This window comes from Tachysurus fulvidraco, chromosome 3 (genome assembly GCF_022655615.1).
Source record: "Tachysurus fulvidraco isolate hzauxx_2018 chromosome 3, HZAU_PFXX_2.0, whole genome shotgun sequence".
Classification (NCBI taxonomy): domain Eukaryota; kingdom Metazoa; phylum Chordata; class Actinopteri; order Siluriformes; family Bagridae; genus Tachysurus; species Tachysurus fulvidraco.
Window position 1 is genome coordinate 15,323,669 of NC_062520.1, and position 20,416 is coordinate 15,344,084.

Below are 20,416 nucleotides of genomic sequence, written 5' to 3' on the forward strand. Positions count from 1 at the left end.
CAGCTGCTACGATCACATTGAGGACAGAAAATCCTGGAACAGAGGAGCAGGGGGGCAGATGCTGGCTGTAGGAGACCACAACTGGCTGATCAACTAGAGACTACACTAAAATCTGCAAAAAGTTAAAGTACAATCATGTGGGATATGTTTTCTTGTTGCTGCTGTACGTTAAAGCATCTGCTACATAACTGACAGACGCTCTCACTGAATTTCTGTTAACAGTTTTGAGCTCAGGGAATCATAAACACTGATTTGTAGTTTTTATTTATTTATTCCGTCGCACTGCTAAATTGATTCTATTTAATATTCAAAAGATATTGAGTGATTTTCTATACCAGCAGCACTGACAGTAGCCTTACTCCATTACCGTGTTTATAGTAGCAGCTTACACACAGCATTTCTGGATGATTACCCCGAGAAAAAGACTACAAGACAGGTATCATTGTACTTTGAAAAGTGACAGGCCGCGTTTGCCTTATTAGCTTCAAGAAACCTTTTACGGCTGATATAATGTAAATAGTAACAGGAACTAGTTTGTCTTATGGATGTTCCACAGCATTTAACAGAACAATAGTGTTACAAGAATGACAAATCATTATTTAATTAATAAAAAAATTGCAAGCATTTTCAAATTGTAGTATGAGAAGGATAAAACACTTGGAGACATTCTGTTATAGAAAAGAATCAATGTTTCAGTATGAATCTGCTTTGTCAGGCTGCATCACATTCAAATTTACTATAACGGCATGGTCTATTGTGCTTGTTTCTTACATAACTCCTTAATAATCTCAGAGAATAGAGAATCACCTTTAGAAAAGATAACATTCTGATGCTTACACTCAGCTTAGTTGGTACAATAGGGACCAATTAGAGAAGAGCTGCTCTCGAGACTCTAAAGCCGTAGACAGATTGCACAGCCAGGCCGCAATCACTGATTTGAAACAGACCACATCAGCAAACAGACCATAACAACTCCAAGAGATAGCCCATTTAATAACCAAGAACAATACCAATTCGCACGGGAACATGTGGCAGACATCATTTATTAAAATAGCTCACCAATCTGTCACCCTCACTCAGAACGACTGTGGAAGAATAGAGAAGACGACACTATGAAAGTCTATAAGATCATGAGAAGTTTCTGTCTTTTAGTTGTTACAGTTATGTGCTGGCATGTTTTAATCTTATTTCTATGATGAGCTGGGCAGCAAACTGCAGCAAATGTCAGTCGGTTTGTCTGCAGAGTTCAAAGTTTTTCATTTTTGCTGTCTTTTCCGCTGCTGGTTTCGAACCATGTATTACAGTGTGAGGGATATGAATGAAGGTATGACATGTGATTATTCAACTTGAACTTGGTAGGAAAATGCCAGTACTGTCTCCAATTTCTCTTTGTAATTTAACCGTAGACAAAAGCACAAGAATAGAGATCAACTGAAACTGCACTGGGCAAACCAAATTGACAGATGATCCACTCTTCACTCTCAGCACTCTCAAGTTTCCTGGGGTGCCAAAAACACATTCCCTCCACAAAGCTGCATGAGCCAATTCTTCAAACAAGGCACAATCCCAATCGATTTTTAAATGTTTAAATGTTTACCAGCTATTACACTTTTTCCCACTAGGGGCTCTTACATATGCATGTTCTTTACAAAGATCTTCACGCATAAGCAAAACTTGATCAGTCCCAATGTATAGAAATGTCCATATGCATGGTTTTACACACAAAACTATGATTATCCGAAATGAGGCCCAATATACTAGTCTATATTTGCAGATGATAAAAAAGTAACTGTGTATCCTTCTAATTAATGGATAATAATGAAATAATATCGAAATGTGGATTTTTTTCTGTGTAATCAACTTTTTAACTTCAGCAGCCAGTTAATCATGTAGCTAAAAGAAAAGTTTAGAAATTAGTGCCGTTAAAACTACAACAGTCTCTGAAGTACTGTACAACAGAGTGTAGGTCATTATTGTCAGACAGACTATCTCAGTGGTCCCCAACCCCCGAGCCGCGGACCGGTACCGGTTCGTGGACCAAATGGTACCGGGCCGCCCAAGGAACATTAAATTATTTCCATTTTATTTACTGTGGTGTATTTCTCTCGGGTTTGTGCGACTTTCCATCGACGAGCGGTTAACCGGGAGCTGAGAGACGTCACCTAAAGCTGCACCAATACCGCGCATGCGCAAAATATCATGATATCTGGCCAGGTTTAGGTGACGTCTGGAGCTGAGCGGCTGCAAGCGGCAGTGGCGTTGTAGCTTTGATGGAGAGAGAAGGTGTGTATTGCTCTTCTCTCTGTTCACCGGTACTTTCTCATGTTTAACAGTGCTTGGTGTACGTGTATATTCTGTTTGGTCAAATTTAACCCACAAATTAGCAAAAATGAGTACGAAACAGACGTCATTAGAAAGTTAGAAACTCTGCCGGTGTTCTGGATTAAAGTCATGTCGGAATACCCTGAGATTGCCACCACAGCACTTAAATCCCTATTTCCATTTCCGACATGCTATCTGTGTGAAGTGGGGTTTTCTGCAGTGACGGCAACCAAAACAAAACAACAGAATAAACTGGACATAAGCAACACATTTCAGGTGTCATTGTCTCCTATTACCCCAGATGGAACCGTCTCGTTGCAAAGAAACAAGCTCAGGATTCTCATTGAGTTAGCATTGTAGTGAGTTAAAAAGGCATGTTTAAATACAATTAAATTAAAATTATTATATACATAAATTATAAATTATATACAATTATAATTTAATTGTATAGTCGCCACCCCCCTCCCCCACCCCCAGCGGGCCATGGTAAAATTATCAAACTTTGACCGGTCCGTGGGGTTGGGGACCACTGCTCTATCTAGTAAATGTTTATGGCACATCATGTGTATAATGTGTATATGTGACATACATAATGTAGATACCTCATACTGAGTAATGATACCATTAGGCTCCACTGGCTCCTCCCACTTAAGAAAAACCATGTCATCCAACGGGGTGAAGGTTAGAGACTCTGGAGCGATTCCTCCAGGAACTATGGGTGATGAGAGAGAGAGAGAGAGAGAGAGAGAGAGAGAGAGAGAGAGAGAGAGAGAGAGAGAGACATCGGGCTCTGTATTATTAACACGGTAAACTTGTACTCTTAGTAGGCATTTGAGTCCATCTGGAGTGAGTATGACCTAGGGATATTCAACTGGCATTCCAGATGTGGACCCAAGAACCAATTTAACAGACTAAACCAAGCACTTAGCAAAAAAATAAATAAAAAATCTTTAGCAAAGCAGATACACATGAAAAAATACACCGGCTTTTTTTTTTTATATCACATACATTTATATAAATTATTTATCTGAAAGCAGCATAATGGAACAGACACTACAGCTGCAGGGCTATTCGATCAGAAAGAAGATTTTTCACATACTGTCATATATTTTTCATTTTATTTGCCCTCTCTGGTCTGACTGGTGAACTGCTAGCATGAGCTTTTTAAGAAAACACAAGCATTTGAGAACAGTGTTTAAGAACAACATGCTTTAAAAAAAAATCAGCATTTAATCTCTGTGTGTCAAAGTGGAAACATGAGGCGCCACTTCAACACAAAAACAAACACTTCAAACTATATTCATAGCCATGAATAACTGTTTACAGTTTAGCATCAAGCTAAATATTCTTGCCATTCTGTCATTTGAGTTGAATAGCCCTGTTCTAACAGGTCTGGTTCAAAACTCATATTTGCTGACAGTTAATTGGTGTTCTGGTGATTTGTCACACGGTCTTAGCAATAAAAGACAGCTTCGGCTTTATAAGAAGAGTAGGGTTCAATGAGAAAGCCGGAAAGCAATATGTAAATCAATGAAGAGTGTCAGACCTTGACAGAACAGAAGGGCCTTTAATCCTGTGTGGTGCAGACTTTCTTATTATTACCCTCGTAGATTACTACTCACTACCAGGCATCATCAGAAACATAGCAAATTAGAGCAGATACACAATTTCTATCTGCATAAACGAAACGGCCGAGACAATGTGTCTGTAACCTCAGATAAACAAACAACCTCAAAAAAGAAAGATCCGACACTGGGCAAGGCCAGTTTACAGTGAATGGAAGCAATTATGCTTCAGAGACATGAGGCAATGTGCTACTTATGTACTGTATACAGAGCTGCCACAAATGGCAATGAAAAGCTGCCATGACTGACACACAATACAGCATTTACAGCCGATAACAAGGCTCTTTATTTGGTCTATCAGTATTAGCATGAACTCATTAACATTGTGCAAATTGAGAGAGAGAGAGAATATTGGGGTGATGGAAATAAGATGACCCACTCACTCGTATACACTGAAACTATCATATTTTTATGAGAAAGTATATACAGAACAACTGCTGATTGAGGCCTTTTTGAGCATTAAAACTGAAGCCTCTACCTCACTTTCACATGCACCCTCTTTCAAATACAATGCAACACATACTTACAAACAAAGAGTAAATGTATGCAGGTTTTTCCCCTTAATGGGAAAATTGATTGTCCTTTGTCCCTCACTTTAAGTGCTGCTGTGCCGAGTCATAATGCATGGATAAGCACAAAGTCTCTCCCTTCCACCTTCCCTGTGAGTCTCACAAGAATAATTAATATTTCACTGTTTTTATGCTGACTGGTTCAGAGAGAATTGGGGTTTTTTTCTGTTTGTTTGTTTCACTTTTCTCTAGACACAACCAGAGATGAATGGAGACAAGTCACACTGCCAGCCCATCTCGTCTGCTGAAAATAAACCTAGCCAAAACCACTGGAAACTTAATGGAAGTTTGTTCTATGGTTACAGTTCTATGGTTGCCTAACCAATCAATTCTATTACTAATGAGAGCAGCATTACTCACTGTCTTCCTCTGTCTGGAACATGACCTCTTTCCCCTCCTTCTTTCCTTCGGTGTTGGCAAGGGCAAGGCGCACATTTACGGTGTGGAAGGGTGGCAGGTCTCGGAGGGTGAAGCGTGAGGTGTTGTGCTCCACTGCTAAGCACTCTCTAATGGTAGTGTTGTGCCCAGCTCCACCAGTACCACCTGCTATGGCATAGCGGTAGCACAGCGAGACGGAATAGGTGTAGCATCGTGTGAGGTTAAAGGCCAGAGGTTCCCACTGCAGAGTGAGCTGCCGAGCTTGAATCTCTGAAGCTCTCAAGTCACGCAGTGCTCGCATAGGTTCTGAAAAAGACATAACGAGGACAAAAGTTAAAGACAGACAATTACCAGTTTCTGTAATACCTTTAAGTTATTACTTTACTATTTTAAGGACTACTTTCATCCCAAATTACTATACATTTACAAAGAATCTATCCATGTACATCATCTGGTAGGTTGTGCATTTTCACTGGGAGACACTGCTAAGGCCAGAACTGCTTTCCTGTTACCGAGTGTGCAACTTATTATAAAAAGACAGGCTGTCTCTTTAGTCTCCCTCACTCGCACTATTTCCTGCCTTCATGTCACAATGAGAATGAAGCGTCTCTTCTTATGACGTCCAATTTGGCCAGTTATTGCTTCTGCCAGGTCACTCTGTCCAGACACTTATTTTTAGAATGTCACTGCTTCTGCCAGGATAATGCTGCCCTCATTTGGCTGTAGAGACAGAAACAGATCCTTTTTGACTCTCTTTTAGCTCACAACAGTGGATGAGGAGATAAAATGAAAATATACTGTCCTACTGAGCACGGTCTCTGAACTGTTCCTGAATAACAATTACAAAAAAAAGTCAAAGACACACTGCACACCATCGATGAACACATTTGTCTTGCTCCAATATTAACACAGTCAATACATTCTGTCAAACAATATTCTACATAATGGATTGTATTCCTTTGTTCTATTAGTGGAGATGAGCAGAAGCAGAGGCGACAGGATGAAAGCACTACCATTATAAGGTTATTGCCAGAAGGTATCTTTTTTTTTATGTATTACAGATCTCAATCATTCTGTCTCCATGTTAGACATTAACTCTCCTGCATTTTCCCAGAGGTTCAAATAAATTGCTTTGTATGGGCTTCATTACATTCATTTTCCTCATTCTTTTGTAAACCTTGAACAAATCAGAACAAATACATTTTAGAATGTCAATAAAAGGAGTAAATGCAAGCCAATAGCGTTGATTGTTTTAATTGGGAAATTGGCTGTAAGTTAAAAACAATTACATTAGGTACCGTTGTTCCTTTTATTTAACTTGAAAAGACGACCTCAGCATGTACACATTGCTCACTGAGGGTCTCTAAGTGCACTGTTGTGTCACTCCACTTTGCTTAACCTAGTTTAAAGGCTTTGTCATCTTGCCAGGTTGCGCTGTGGGCACCCACTTCTTGGCATCACTCTGAAATGGGACAGAACACAGTCGGGGTAGCCAAGGGCCTCGAGCAACATACTGATAGCCCCGGGGCAGCTGGGAATCCAAATGAGTGAGTTACTGCTTTATTATTGTAGGTAATGTTGAGACATGGGGAAGCTTGGTGAGTTTCAGATCAGATGGTGCATTGCAGGAAGTAAGTGAGGATCTAGCTATCACTGTGTGAGATTGCATTTAGTGACTTCATGGCACAATATAAATCAATAAGATTTAAAGAAAAAAAAAAACTGAGGCACTGAAGACCAACCAATTCTGAAGACCAACCAAGAACATTCATATGCACACTTCTGGTTATTGTGACATGTTATTATGATGTGAAATTTCCATTTATATGATGAAAGAGCACACTGAGTTTCTGTCACCATTCAGTGCAATGCTGAACAATCATATTGTAAGGAAGTAATGTTGCACTGTGGAGCAAAGATGCATAATTTTCTGTTTGATCTGAGGTCTTCAGTGACCCAGCAGCCATGGCAGGAGGTCCATCTGTGAGGGGAATCTTTCTTTTCTCCCTTCTGTTGCTGCTGTGAGCTTCTCACCAGGGAGAGGTAGGAAACCAGCCAGAAACAAGCCACTCATGTCATCACTTCACTATTTTTCCCCTTGTTTTAGGGGGAGGATTCGCTCCAGGGTCTCAGGAGCATCCACGAAGCTGGCAGTAAAAATTGTTAACAAGCTTCTTGCGGAAGACAGACCATCTTAGCTGAACGTTCATATTTCGAGCCACACAATGAAACAAACTAATAGGCTGTCTTTGGGTGCCAGCAGGGAACATTTCACACAAATCCAATGAGATGACTGTCAGTGGTGAGACTGGACAAGAGCTAACAATGTCGCTGCAAAGATACGATATAGGAGCCCATTTTGAGCAGAGGTGCTGAAAAAGTGATTACATTTTCCAATGTGACAAAAGTCAGGGCTCATTTGGTTTATAAAGACAGATGAGTCAGAGCTACAGTCTCTCCCAAAGCAGAGTCCAGGAGCAATGACCACAGAAAGCACAGAAAGACAATGGGAAAAGCATCACCAATCTGACTAAAAAAATTATTTGATTGAGCATTCACGCTGTATAGTGTATTTGTGAAATTAACTCACTTCTAGAAGTTTCATGATTTTGTTCTAAGTCATGCTGATACAGTAAATAAATTGGGGATAAGTTTACAGTGGAAATTTATTGATTCATTAGAAATTGTGTGAATACTAGAAAAAAATATATATGAGTTAAATCTTACTGTGCTATATACTAAGAGTAATGAATTATTGCTATTCTGAATATTTTGTCTTTAGTACTACCCTCTATTACACTCTATGATGTTATCACATATTACCTAAACTGTTTCTGTTTCGGCTCAAGACCTCTTGAGCCCACATTCATTTTGCAGCTAATCTGGGCATGTGTGTGTGTGTGTGTGTGTGTGTGTGTGTGTGTGTGTGTGTGTGTGTGTGTGTGTGTGTGCGCGCGTGTGCGTGTGTGTGTGTGTGTGTGTGTGTGTGTGTGTGTGTGTGTGTGTGTGTGTGTGTGTGTGTGTGTGCATTCACGGCATGCCAAACAAATCAAAGCTTCATGTGCTCAGTCACTGCACTGTTCCCAATCGCACTCTCCAGTCCTGCAGTTAATTATATCCTCCACTCGCTTTCAGCAGACTGCAGAATAGGAACGGGTGAGAATGCATAGAGTATGGAAAGCTTAATTTCACTAGCAATGATGTGCCTATATTGAAACTAAATGATTCCTTGAACAGTTGAGCAAATATGACAGTAGCTTTAACAGTACCAATATTCATGTGCAGCCAGGCGCCACTGTGGATGTCACACAGAAATACCATTTCCAAAAAATCGATTCAATTACAACTTAATGTAAGAGCAAAAATGAAAACACTAGGATTGTTTTTCTTTCTCTTTCACAGGTTGTTTCATTTCCTTCCACTGTTTCAAGACTCTATGGGCATTTTTACATTTGACCAGAATACCGGAGTGTGCACCGAGGATTGACAATGGATGCACAATTATTTACGGCATTTCTGTGCATGCATTTTTTTTCTCACTTTTTCCAGAATGGATGTTTATTCGGTTTCATTCCCAGCATTCATTGGTTGAATACCAGATATTTTTGGCTGCCTGACATGTCCTTATTGAGGACCAAATGAGAACAATGCAACTTTATCAGATTTGTTGCTGTGTAGGCTGTCCCTAGACATGTGTGTTTTTGTGATATGCTTTGAGCAAGCCTTATGCAGTATCCCCATGACAGGTCACACAATTTCAATGTTCACTCACTGGAATGGATAGCTTTCACACATACAGTATAATACACACACACACACACACACACACACACACACACACACACACACACACACACACACACACACACACACACACACACACACACACACACACATAAACACACACACATACAAATTATAATTCACTAAAAGAGACCGCACCAGATCAGGTGGACCACCGTTTTCATGTGACTGCCAGAATCAGCATTCATACTTCCCTACTCCCCATCCACGGTTGTACATCTGTGCTTATCCAATAATTTGGCAGCAGTGCCATGCAAAAGAATTATACTGATGTTACATTATACAACAGAATGGGGAAAAAAACAAGCTGCTGATTTTCACACACACACACCACTCTCTAGAGTTACACAGAATAGTGCAAAAAGCAAAGCAAGGGTCTGCAGGCTTAAACACCTTGTTGACGAGAGAGATCAAAGGAGAATGACCAGTCTGGCCTGAGATGACAGGAAGTCTATAATACTTCAAGTAAAGCACTCTTTACAATCATGGCTATTCCTTACCTATGGTTGAAAATCACAGAAGATCAGCAGTTCCCAAAATACTCACCTGTTACCAACAACCATGTCATGGTTAAAGTCACAGATCATATTTTCCATATTCTGAGGTTTGCTATGAATATCAACTTATCTTCTTGATTCTTTGCATTGTGGAAGTTCCACATGATTGGATGATTAAATACCTGCATGAAGGTACAGATTCAGAGATGTTCCTGTTAAAGTGGGTGGGGAATGTAGATGCAAACGAGTTCAGGGGGGGAAAAAACACCCGAGTCGATCTCCGGTCCAAGCAGTAAAAATGGGAAAAGTTTTCCCATTTTCACACCTCTCTTCACTACCACTTTTTTTGTCTTTACACTTTACTGACAAATGGTATGTCTCTAGGTACATGAGCAGGCTTAAAGAGTAGTAGAAGTAGAAGATTTGAGAAAAAGATGGAATGCTTGGCTGAGGTAGGATATAATGGAAAGGACAGTGCTTTTTGAAGAATGTGGCAAAGGTCACAGACACCATTACAACCTGGCAAGTGACCAACATGACAGAGACAGAAGACCTGAACTGCATTTAAGACATTTCAGCACCAACTGAAAACAAGCACTTTATAATTAAACATAACTTTCCTGCTTCCAAAAATGTAAGAACAAAAAAGTGTTCTTGGGATGAAAGGCCACATGTAAAACCTTATCTGTTTCATCAAATGTTAGACTCACTAAAATGTATAAGAAAACCACAGCTGATACGTCATAGCTTTTCGACACTTACAAGCTAAGCGAATTTTTTTCCAGATACTTACCAGCACATTTGGTTCTGCTGATAAGAGGAGGTCCAGGGGGTCCAGTGCCACCTTCTCCCGGCCGGGTGAGCAGTACACTAATGTGGTACTCTGTGTCTGGATCCAGGTGCCAGAGCTTGTAGGTAAGCATGTTCACGCCATTGATCTCAGACCAAGGTGCGTGACTTGCTCTGTACTCGATCTCTCGGCGAATGATGGGGCCATCACCCAGGATGGAGTTGGTGTTAAGCTGGATGATCAAGTATGTTGAACCGGCTCTCAGCAGCTGGGGTGGAGCAATGGGAGAAGGAGGCACTGTAAAAGGCAAACATACAAAAAAAGTTGGTTACTGGTCAAATTTGTATTTGTATTAGGAATGTAGCCAAATATGGATTCAGTATTTATTGGAAAATGTATAATGTACCCTAAAGACATATAAATATAGACCTATCTATATTTTCTTACAGATTATATAATCTGTTTGAGACGAGAAATCAAGATCCTGTGACAGAAAATTCAATCTAAAATGACATTCATTAATGTGAATGTGATGTCAAGCGTTCATTCATTCATCCTTAGCCTGATCATTTTGGTTCAATTTATTACTTTGTTTGTTAAAGCCTATATATTTGAAAATAAATACATTTTCTTCCTGAAAATACTTTGAGTTTCAATATGAATACTAATATTTGGAGCACTAAACAGACATACAGACCGTATAGACATTTTTTAAAATGTATTTATAGAGTGTATGTTTAGAGCAGATCTGTTCACAAGGAAAATTACAAGTTAAATATTTAAAATATTTAAAAATTCTGATCAACCCTACAACCAATATTTACTTAGGTGATTACAAACATATATCATTCTGAATATATATACGATATCCAAGCAACTAATTAAATGATACCCACTACAAATGTCATCACCAGCAACTCTACATGAGAATCGAGGACATTTCATAGCAACAAAGTACTTGCTTCTGGGTAGATTGCACTGGACTGATATGTCTCTATTATCTGAGTTAACCATGACACTGGAACAATACAAATATCAATAAATATTCACAGTTTGTGACTATGGCTTTTTTTTTTATTGATTTAGCAAACTCTTATTCTTTAAAAGATGAAAAAAGAATAACTCGATCCTAATCCAATAGGATCCTTTAGCCATTGCAACCCCAAAACAAAGATTTTGCCATTTAATAAGTAGAGTTTTGACTGAAGGTCTTGTATTTATCTTTATTTACTACAACTTAACAAGTGTTATGTCTGCAGCTGACTGTTCAGATGTGTTATCGGCCAATAAGTACAGCTAACTGAAAAACTTACCATTTCTATGATTAAAAACCTAAGTCACAGAAAGCCTCTGAGGTTATGGGTACAAATATCATGTTAACTCAGCATTAAGAGCTAAAAGTAAAACAAGATGAGTGAGAAAAAATCCACACAAGGAGAGTTACACACATCAGCTTTCCAGGGAACCATTGGGATCACTGCATCTATCATAGAGAATAATCTTTCACTTTTTTTATAATGTACGGGAGCCTGGGCCTTCATTTATATTTAAAGGCTGCCATCTGACTAGGCCATTGCAGCGATTTAAGCTCCTGAACTATTAATGAGACAAGAAGGCATTAAGGTCGAAAGAAGTCTCAGATGATGGAGTAGTAGAAAAATCTGAGTGCTGTGGTTTCTGTCATTAATCCCCAGGCGTGTTCTGTGTCCCAGAGTACTGCTCTCCAATGCACTCCTCTATCCTAGCACTGTAAGAACCTTTGCTCATCCTGATACATGTAGAACTCCTCCAGGGAAAAGCGGAGAAGCAATAAAGTCAGCTTATTGTCAGTCAGGCTGGTCTGAAAATAATATTAACTCAATTTTTTCACATCACCCTCATATCAAAAGCTGAAATAAAAGCCAGCCTGGGATTTACTTCTATCCGGTATTTGTTTGCCTATGGTGTGTTTGTACAGGGAAGGATTTTGGTTTCACCCTCAGAAAACTTCACCCCAGAGACCTTCTCCATGACATTATGTTATGAGGAACAGCAATTCTTTTTTATTATTATTTATATACACAATAAAGACTGGATGTGTACAATTATCATTCATTTTAGCTGCTATGCATTTGTATTGCTAGTTTATAATCGATACAATAAAATGTAAATGAGACAATCAAGCGAACTAAAAGGATGATTAGCTCTTTGTTAGCACAAGCATTGGGGTGGATGGGATTGTGAATGACATGTAGAAGCCTCGGAGAAATAAGAACCAAAGATAAAAAATAAAGAGCATTACTATATAAGGCTGAAAAATAGAGCCATGCTCTGAAACATGAAGTCACAGTTCTTTGAAACTGTCCCAACTGGCCAATCTGTTGCGCTTAATTTAGGCGCAGTGATGCATTTTAAACTGGACCTCCTGTCCAAGTCAGCCCCATCAGAGAGCCCATCAGCAACCTGCTGAGGAGGGAAAGCAGCCATGTCCTAAACTGTCTTACACAGCACAGATGTGAGCCGTGAGTGGCGTTACCACTTATCACAGCAATAATGCTGTACTGCTCCTTAAAGTAGGCTGCAAGCAATATTGTTGCTAGAAATATATGAAAGCCTTTGGGAAAATATGTTTAAAATGGTGTCTAATTAATTCTGATATTCTTAGGCCATATATTTATCTGGGCTGTACATGTGTATTATATTGCATTTATGAAAAAGCCATATACTGTACCATTACAATGCACGTGTATATTATTATTATTATTATTATTATTATTATTATTATTATTATTATTAGTAGTAGTAGTAGTAGTAGTAGTAGTAGTAGTATCATTATATATTTTTTCTTACTTTCCTTCCTCCCTTTCTTCTAATATTCATGTCTTTATTTATAACAAGAATTTCTTGCATTTTTCACAAGGTTAGTGAAATCCTGTTAGATATTTTTTACTTATTGAGGAACCTGAGTTACTACACTTACTACGCTTCATACTTTTTGAAGAAGTTTCTGCCATAATTCCAAGTTGCCAGTTCAACATGGTGACAAAATATAGGTAAAATCAACACACAGTGTCTTAGTAAGGTGTTGATCACCACAAGCCACCAGAGCAGCTTCACTGCAACTTTTCATAGATTCATAAACTTTCATAAACTTTTTCAGACTTTTTTGTTGTGAGGATGGTGATGGAGATGGTGCTGAACGATACCTCATCCACGATCGATACCAAAATCTCTTACAAGTGTTTAAAAGGGTTGAGATCCGGTGAAGCTAATATCTTCAGAATTTCATTTTAGCAAACCATTCAGTGAGACTTCCTGCCTTGTGGACACAGTACTTCTGTCCTGAATGAGACCACGTCCATCAAGATATACTAAAGTTTCACCACAGAATAAAGGTAAACAGTCTAAATAAATTTGAACTGATTTGAATTAACTTTGTCCGCTAAAGCAGATGTATTCAAAACATTTCCTCATGAGGCTCAATTCCCAGTTCAGGAGATCAAACACATTTTTGAGTCAAAACATGGAACGAGTCGAAACATTAATAATCGTAGCTTATGGGATGCAGGGGGTGTTAGCTAATATTTCAAAATATCTTTCCAATTGCAAATCACTCCAGATTCATAAGTCAATTGGTCTGTTTTTACTGTGGAAAATGAAGCCTACACTTATTTCTGTGTTCCAGCATACAGTGATACAGCATACATGACCTCCAGTTGAATAACTCTGCTATAAGGGGGAAAGTGGACCCAAATCATCGCAGCAAAATACTTCCGACAGCATAATAGCTAGTAGATTTAGCTTTAATCATGCATTTCACACATATGAGAGAGCAACAAAATATCACATTTTCAACATGCAGTATTCAAACTGTCAAAGAAACGAGAGGAAATAATTTTATCATTGAAAATATTGAAAAGAAAATTTTGTTATAGTTAAGATAGAAATTCTGTAGACTCAGCTAAAATGTGACCTATTGATGCAGCAAAAAATACACAATTTAATTATGAGTAATAACTCTTGGAGAAATGTTTTTTAAGGGCACTGGGCCATACACATGGGGTGACAACCACAAACAGAAAGCCCTGTGTGATAATGAGTACAAGTTTGAGAATTTTGATTTTGGTACTTTATCATGGTTGTGCATTTTTGCTTTAACACACCATATTTCAGGGAAAACCGCAAAAGGAAGAAATCGCTTTCAGTATAACAATGAATATTTGATCACATTATAAACACTGTTAAATACATAAACACAAGCTCCTAAATGAAATACATGTAAAGTCTCGGATTTTTTTGTCATCAGTTATGGCTTCCATGTGGCTGAAATGAAAACCTCTCATAAACCACCCCTTTGTCGATAAGATTTACAGTATTTTCCGCACCATAAGGCGCACCGGATTATAAGGTGCAGTCTCAATTACGGGGTCTATTTCTGTACTTAACCCATACATAAGGCACACCGTATTATAAGGTCTATATATTATATTATATATTATAATATATTATAAGGTCTACAAAAAAAGGTAACAGAAGCAAAACAGTGAGTTTAGTTGAACTTTATTCTACTATTTAACAACACACACATTATTTTTTAATCAATCTTCTCCCACAAATCCATCAAAGTCCTCATCTACTGTGTTTTCTTAACTTAGCGCAGTACATTTTCTTGCTTCCTCCACTTCCGAACCATAGATACATTGATGTTGAATTGCTTGTAGTTATGTTGGCTTTGTAGAAGCCAACATTCTGATTTCCATTATAAGGTTATTATTATTATTTATTTATTTATTTATTTATTTATTTATTTATTTATTTATTTATTTATTTATTAGCCGGCTTTATTCTAAAAAAAAATGCGGCCTAGGGATTTCGAGGTTTGAGGTTTGTAACTCGAGCGATTTACACCAAACTCGGACAGGTTCTTTAGGACCTTACTCCGGACGAAGTTTTTATTTCGGAATTCCGACAGAATTTTCGGTTTTCCCGTAGTCGACGGTCGTACATCCCATAGACTTGAATGGGGAATTCCGAAAAGCCCTCTAAGCTCTCACACACACAATACATCCAACATTAAGAATTGCATGTACTGTTCTATGCAGTATCATAAGTAGAATCCCATAATGACTGCAGTATTGACATGAAATGTCCAAACCCTCAGTAGCCACTTTTTGCCAAAAGTATTGGCACCCCACCGGGTATTCTGGTGACATCACTCGACACCACGTGATGTCACATGTAGCCCCGCCCCCAAAACAAGCGAAATTAAAAATTTGCACAACATGGACATGTGACATATCAAAACACTCAGCACAATGAGGGGAACTGCCTCACGGGTATTTGGATGACGTTACGTGCTCATGTCCACTCACCTCCAAAATGCACCTGCCTTTGCGAATACTTCCACCATCAAAGCCAACATCAAAGTTTGTTGCGACGAACTTTACATATCTAGTTTGAATTGTGCCTCTTAAGCATCTGATTTTTATTGGCGGATGGCAAACCAACTTAAGGTGCATTTACCGCCACCTACTGGACTGGAGTGTGGAACGCATAATGGTTAGGAAGAAACAAATGTTGTTTTGCAACATACCGGTAGTATACCTACCGGAGGCGTGGCGGAGGTAAGCGTACGTACTGTACGTATTACGTAATGTCCTTTGATTGGTTTATCGCTGCCAGCGTACGTAGTGTATATATTACGTCCCTGTGTCAGCGAGAAACGGTCCGACATTCAATCAAGCGTCGCGCTTACCAAAGTCGCACAACAACATTTTTACAGATTTTTGGAACTCGGTGCACACATAAGGCGCACCGGATTATTAGGCGCACGGAGAATTTTGAGAAAATTTAAATCTCTTAGGTGTGCCTTATAGTGCAGAAAATACTGTATACACCTCAGATCTAAGGTAATGAATGAAATGTTAATTTAAACATTTAAATTAATAAATTGTTAACAAATGGTATCATACACTGTATTATATATATATATATATATATATATATATATATATATATATATATATATATATATATATATATATATAAATCAACTTGATTATTCCTTGTATACAATTTAAGAATTATTTTATAGGGCTATATTACATAAATTACACACATGCATGCACACACACACAACCACATACACACATAAACACACCCCTGACTTTGCTCATTTCAGCTGACACCTAGCTTTCATTTTCTTCCATTTTGGGAGCGTTTAATGCTATATTTATGGCAACAGCCAAAGGGTTTAATAAACCTTTGTTTTCAGGTAACTTTGTCTTGCCACAAACAGCCCCTTCCTTACCTCCGCCTAATCCTTGCTGCTGTATCTATCAACAGGATTAGACTGGCGGTGCCTCACCGACTCTATCAGAGTGTTCAGAGACAGGAGTAGGTCTGATACAGAGAAGCTAGGTAAGCTTGAGCCATTCCTGTGATTATTTCACACTTTCGGCTCAAGCTAGGTAAGCTTGAGCCATTCCTGTGATTATTTCACACTTTCCTTTTCCCTATTTAGGGATCAGAGAAGAGCTGAGGATCAGAAACTACCGCTCAGTGAGTCCTGACCTGACAGCCTAGTGTCATTGGTTAGCATTATGAGCGGTTTGCCTCCTGTTGTGCATGATAAGTAATGTGGGCAGACTGAATCACCATGATGATGCAGCCTAGCAACCATTGACTTGCAACCCTGACTAAATCTTAAGTTTGCTAAACCTTTGACATACATTTTTAAATATCACCATCCCTCACGTAGAGCCCAACATTATAGAAAGCACTTTTGGAAAATGCTAACCTGAACCTGGCATACAGTAGCCTTCTTCCCACCACTCTTTAAATACACACTAAAGTCAGTGAGTCAGGGGGTCTGTCAGAGTTTGACCTTGTTAATTAAAAAGACATAAGATTTTAGCCTATGGGTTATTGACCTGCTAAGTCAGCATACTTAGCTAAATGTCATTCTAACCTGTGCCTACCTAATATAAAGTTCTACGCCTATGACATTTTAATAATATATTCAAAAGACAGGCTTTGTGACATGAAATTTAATATTGTGACTGCATCAAATGACCTTTTCTTGTAATTGACTACCGTTGCAAGATTATATTCTATTAATTGATTTAAAAAACTATAAAATACTCTTTTAATTAGTAAGCATTATCTCTTCTCCGCTGTGATTATTTCTTATTTTTAGCGGAAACATCAGTTAAGCTTTTCATGTGTGACTTTTTTCCAAAACTGCAAGCTTATTAGACACTTAACCTACTTATCAGCAGAACCCATGCTGCGTTCAGGACTCCAGTACAGAGCTTCATCTGACAACTTAAATAGCCTGCTTTTAACATACTTAATGAGGCAGAATAACAGTTTAGGCCAGGTTGTACAGAACACATTGACTGCAATGACAGTGCATTTCAACTAGACTAAATCTCAACACTCATACTACTGTGTATTTAATACTTGGGGGTGTCACAACTAACTGCTACTACTGAGTATTGTAGAGCTCTGTGCAAAGATCATCCTACTGCTGTGAATAATTACACATTTCCCTGTTGAGTTATGTGATGGTGATTGGGGGGCTTTGCATGTATTATTTGCTAGCTGGTCTTAAAGCAGAAGAAGAAAAAGAAGAAAACACCAAATACAGTATGTTTTGGCTTTCTGGATTGTGAGTGGTGTGAGAAATATATATAAATTGGAAATTACCACTCTTCCTGTCAGCAAGATCTATATAAACACACTGTAATTAAATCCGGTCTGCATTATCCATACTGTAGTAATGTACATAAAACTCTACAGTATTACAACTGAGCTACATAAATGCATTTACAGTACTACAACTGCAATGAACTCACAGTGTAGAGATTTGTCTTGACACCTGAAATTATTTGTGGCTGACTTTTCAGGTAATTAGATGGAAAAAAAATAATTAGGCAGGAAGGAAGGACGGAAGGAAGGTAGGGAGGAAGGAAGGAAGAAAGAAGAGAAGGGGAACCTTACCTTTAACAATGAGTTCAGCAAAGTTAGAAACACCAGAGCCTCTGGACGACTGGGTAACACAGCGGTAAAGGTCTTGCTCAGGCCTCTGGACGTCCTCCAGCTGGAAGGACACTGAAAAACGATTGCGGCCCAGGTGCTTGACTGAGGCACCTGAGGACACCTCGCCATTGTGCCGCTAGAATGGATAAAAGGGACGAGTAAACATGTTAGTATCCGACCACAAAAGACACAGACATGCATTATTATTTAAATATCCGTATAATATCAAGGACATAAAATGTCTGAACAGATGCTCACAGTCGGCTAACAGGCCTGTTTCTATATTCCTATAATATCAGCAAGACATGGCGGACAAGTAAAAGTAAAGGGAAAAAAATAATTAATTCATTAAAAAAAAAAGCCATGATTTGATACACTGACATGCAATTAACTTTAGAGGAAAGGCTAATGCTGAGAATTACAGTATAAGAAAATAATATGATTATGGCCAGGCCTGACATGAGTGACTGTTTTAAAAGAAACCAGGTAATAGCATTAGATATGGTCAAACCTAACTGAACCGGGTTACTGCAGTATTTGGAAGAAATAAATCACATTTCATGCATGAAAAAAGCAATCACTTTTATTTGATTAAGTTCGCTCTTTGGGTAGAGTCAGAAGTGCCAACTTTTACGCTATAGAGTTGTGAAGGGTGTAGAAAATAGCTCTGGATAACTACATCATACTGTAGCTGCAAGACTGACTCTGATCAACATCAAATAGTATGAAACTAAGCAATGAATAGACATAGGCATATAGGTGGAAAGGTTATAAGGGGTCAGTGAAAGCTTTCCTTCTCCCTGTGGTTTACATAATAATTCTGTGTTCCAGTGTGAATAGAAACCGCCTGTATGGTTGTTGGAGTGTTTCAGCTCTCACGATATCTGCAGAACACCCCAGAAAACCAGGCCTTAATTCTTTACGATCAAAACTGATGTGACTATACTGGCTCTAGTCATGGTACTACAAGGCTTAAATCAGTTTACAGACTTTCAGGCCGCACCATTACCTTTTGTTTTTTTTAAACTCATTAAATCAGCAGCTATGAGGAAGGATAAACATTGAGGTGAATGGATCTGTTTAGGCTAATTGCAGTGCAGATGACAAACCAGCCCATTTGCTTGACAGAAGTCAACATGGATTTTATGATTAAAACAAAAACACAAACTAGGTTTATAAAAGAAATGCTACAGTATGGTAGTGGTGAAGGGAAGCCATGTGTCTGCTACTGCAAGAGCAGGGCAGATTTCAAAGAGACCTTGAAAGTGTTTAATGTGCCAAATGACAGCATGTAGCCACTAGCATTCATCCTTGTCACAGAAACGTAATATCATCATAGATTTAATTTCATTTTTGACTGAGTCTTGTTTCTCCTAGCCACCAGGAAGAGAAAAAAAAAACATGGTTCCATGTTTACATTGTATATTTTATATACCAACAAAAATGACTGTGTATTAAACACTGTGCATATTATATTATATTATATTATATTATATTATATTATATTATATTATATTATATTATATTATATTATATTATATTATATTGCCAAAAGTGAGGTTAACATCCCATTCCAGACTGAATCCTCCTTTTTCTGTTACAATAACCTCCACTCACCAAGAAAGGCTTTTTACTACATTTTGTCTTAATGGACTTCACTTTGTGATCAGAGTTGCTGTGGAAATCTGGTGATGGGAACATGCCTTGGACAGGACACCAATCCTTTAAAACTATCACACTCATTCATTCACATCTGGGACAATTTGAAACAATCCAAATGAACAAACTGAGAATGTGTAAAACTCGACACAGTCAGAAACTAAAACCCAAACTGGGTTCCCTGGCCTGGGGCACTGACCTACAACACTAGTGGCTATGCCATATTCCCTGTATATTATATTATATTATATTATATTATATTATATTATATTATATTATATTATATTATATTAGGAAAACATATGTGATGGTTGTAAATATTAAGCAGCGCATTTTGGGGAAAAATAAATTATTTTTAATGTATTCTGTACTTGACTGGTTATGCACCTCTGTAACCTCTGTTTGTTGTGATAAGCTAACTTGTCAGGTTATGCAAATCACCCATGTGTTGAAAAAAAATGTCACAATTTACACTTTAAAACATGGGCAGTAAAAAAATCAGAGATAGAAAATGCAGACTGTATCAGGAAATAGGGGAAGTGGTAGCTCAGTGGTTAAGGCATTAAACTACTGATCAGAACGTTGTGAGTTTGAATCCCAGTGCCACCAAGGTACTGTTCCTGGGCCCTGAGCTGGGCCCTGAGCAGGGCCCTTAACACAAAATTGCTCTGCTGTATAAATTAGATAAATGTTGCTTTTCCAAATGGTAATATTGTGTATCACAAAAACAAGAGACAGCTTGAATATAAA

General features: G+C 38.3%; 1 protein-coding gene across 11 annotated transcripts in view; it reads right to left on the minus strand.

Annotated features, from left to right (window-relative positions):
- Positions 1-20,416, minus strand: part of ptprub (protein tyrosine phosphatase receptor type Ub) — a 193,237-nt gene that overhangs the window by 57,784 nt on the left and 115,037 nt on the right. For all 11 annotated transcript variants that reach the window (XR_007140115.1, XM_047811098.1, XM_047811100.1 and 8 more), the window contains exons 6-9: positions 17,969-18,143; positions 9,989-10,282; positions 4,877-5,200; positions 2,925-3,034 (exon numbers count right to left, since the gene is read on the minus strand). Coding sequence is in view for 10 of the 11 variants with exons in the window: in XM_047811098.1 (XP_047667054.1) it covers positions 2,925-3,034; positions 4,877-5,200; positions 9,989-10,282; positions 17,969-18,143 (903 nt within the window). In the remaining variant the exon portion in view is untranslated. The remainder of the gene's footprint in view (positions 1-2,924; positions 3,035-4,876; positions 5,201-9,988; positions 10,283-17,968; positions 18,144-20,416) is intronic.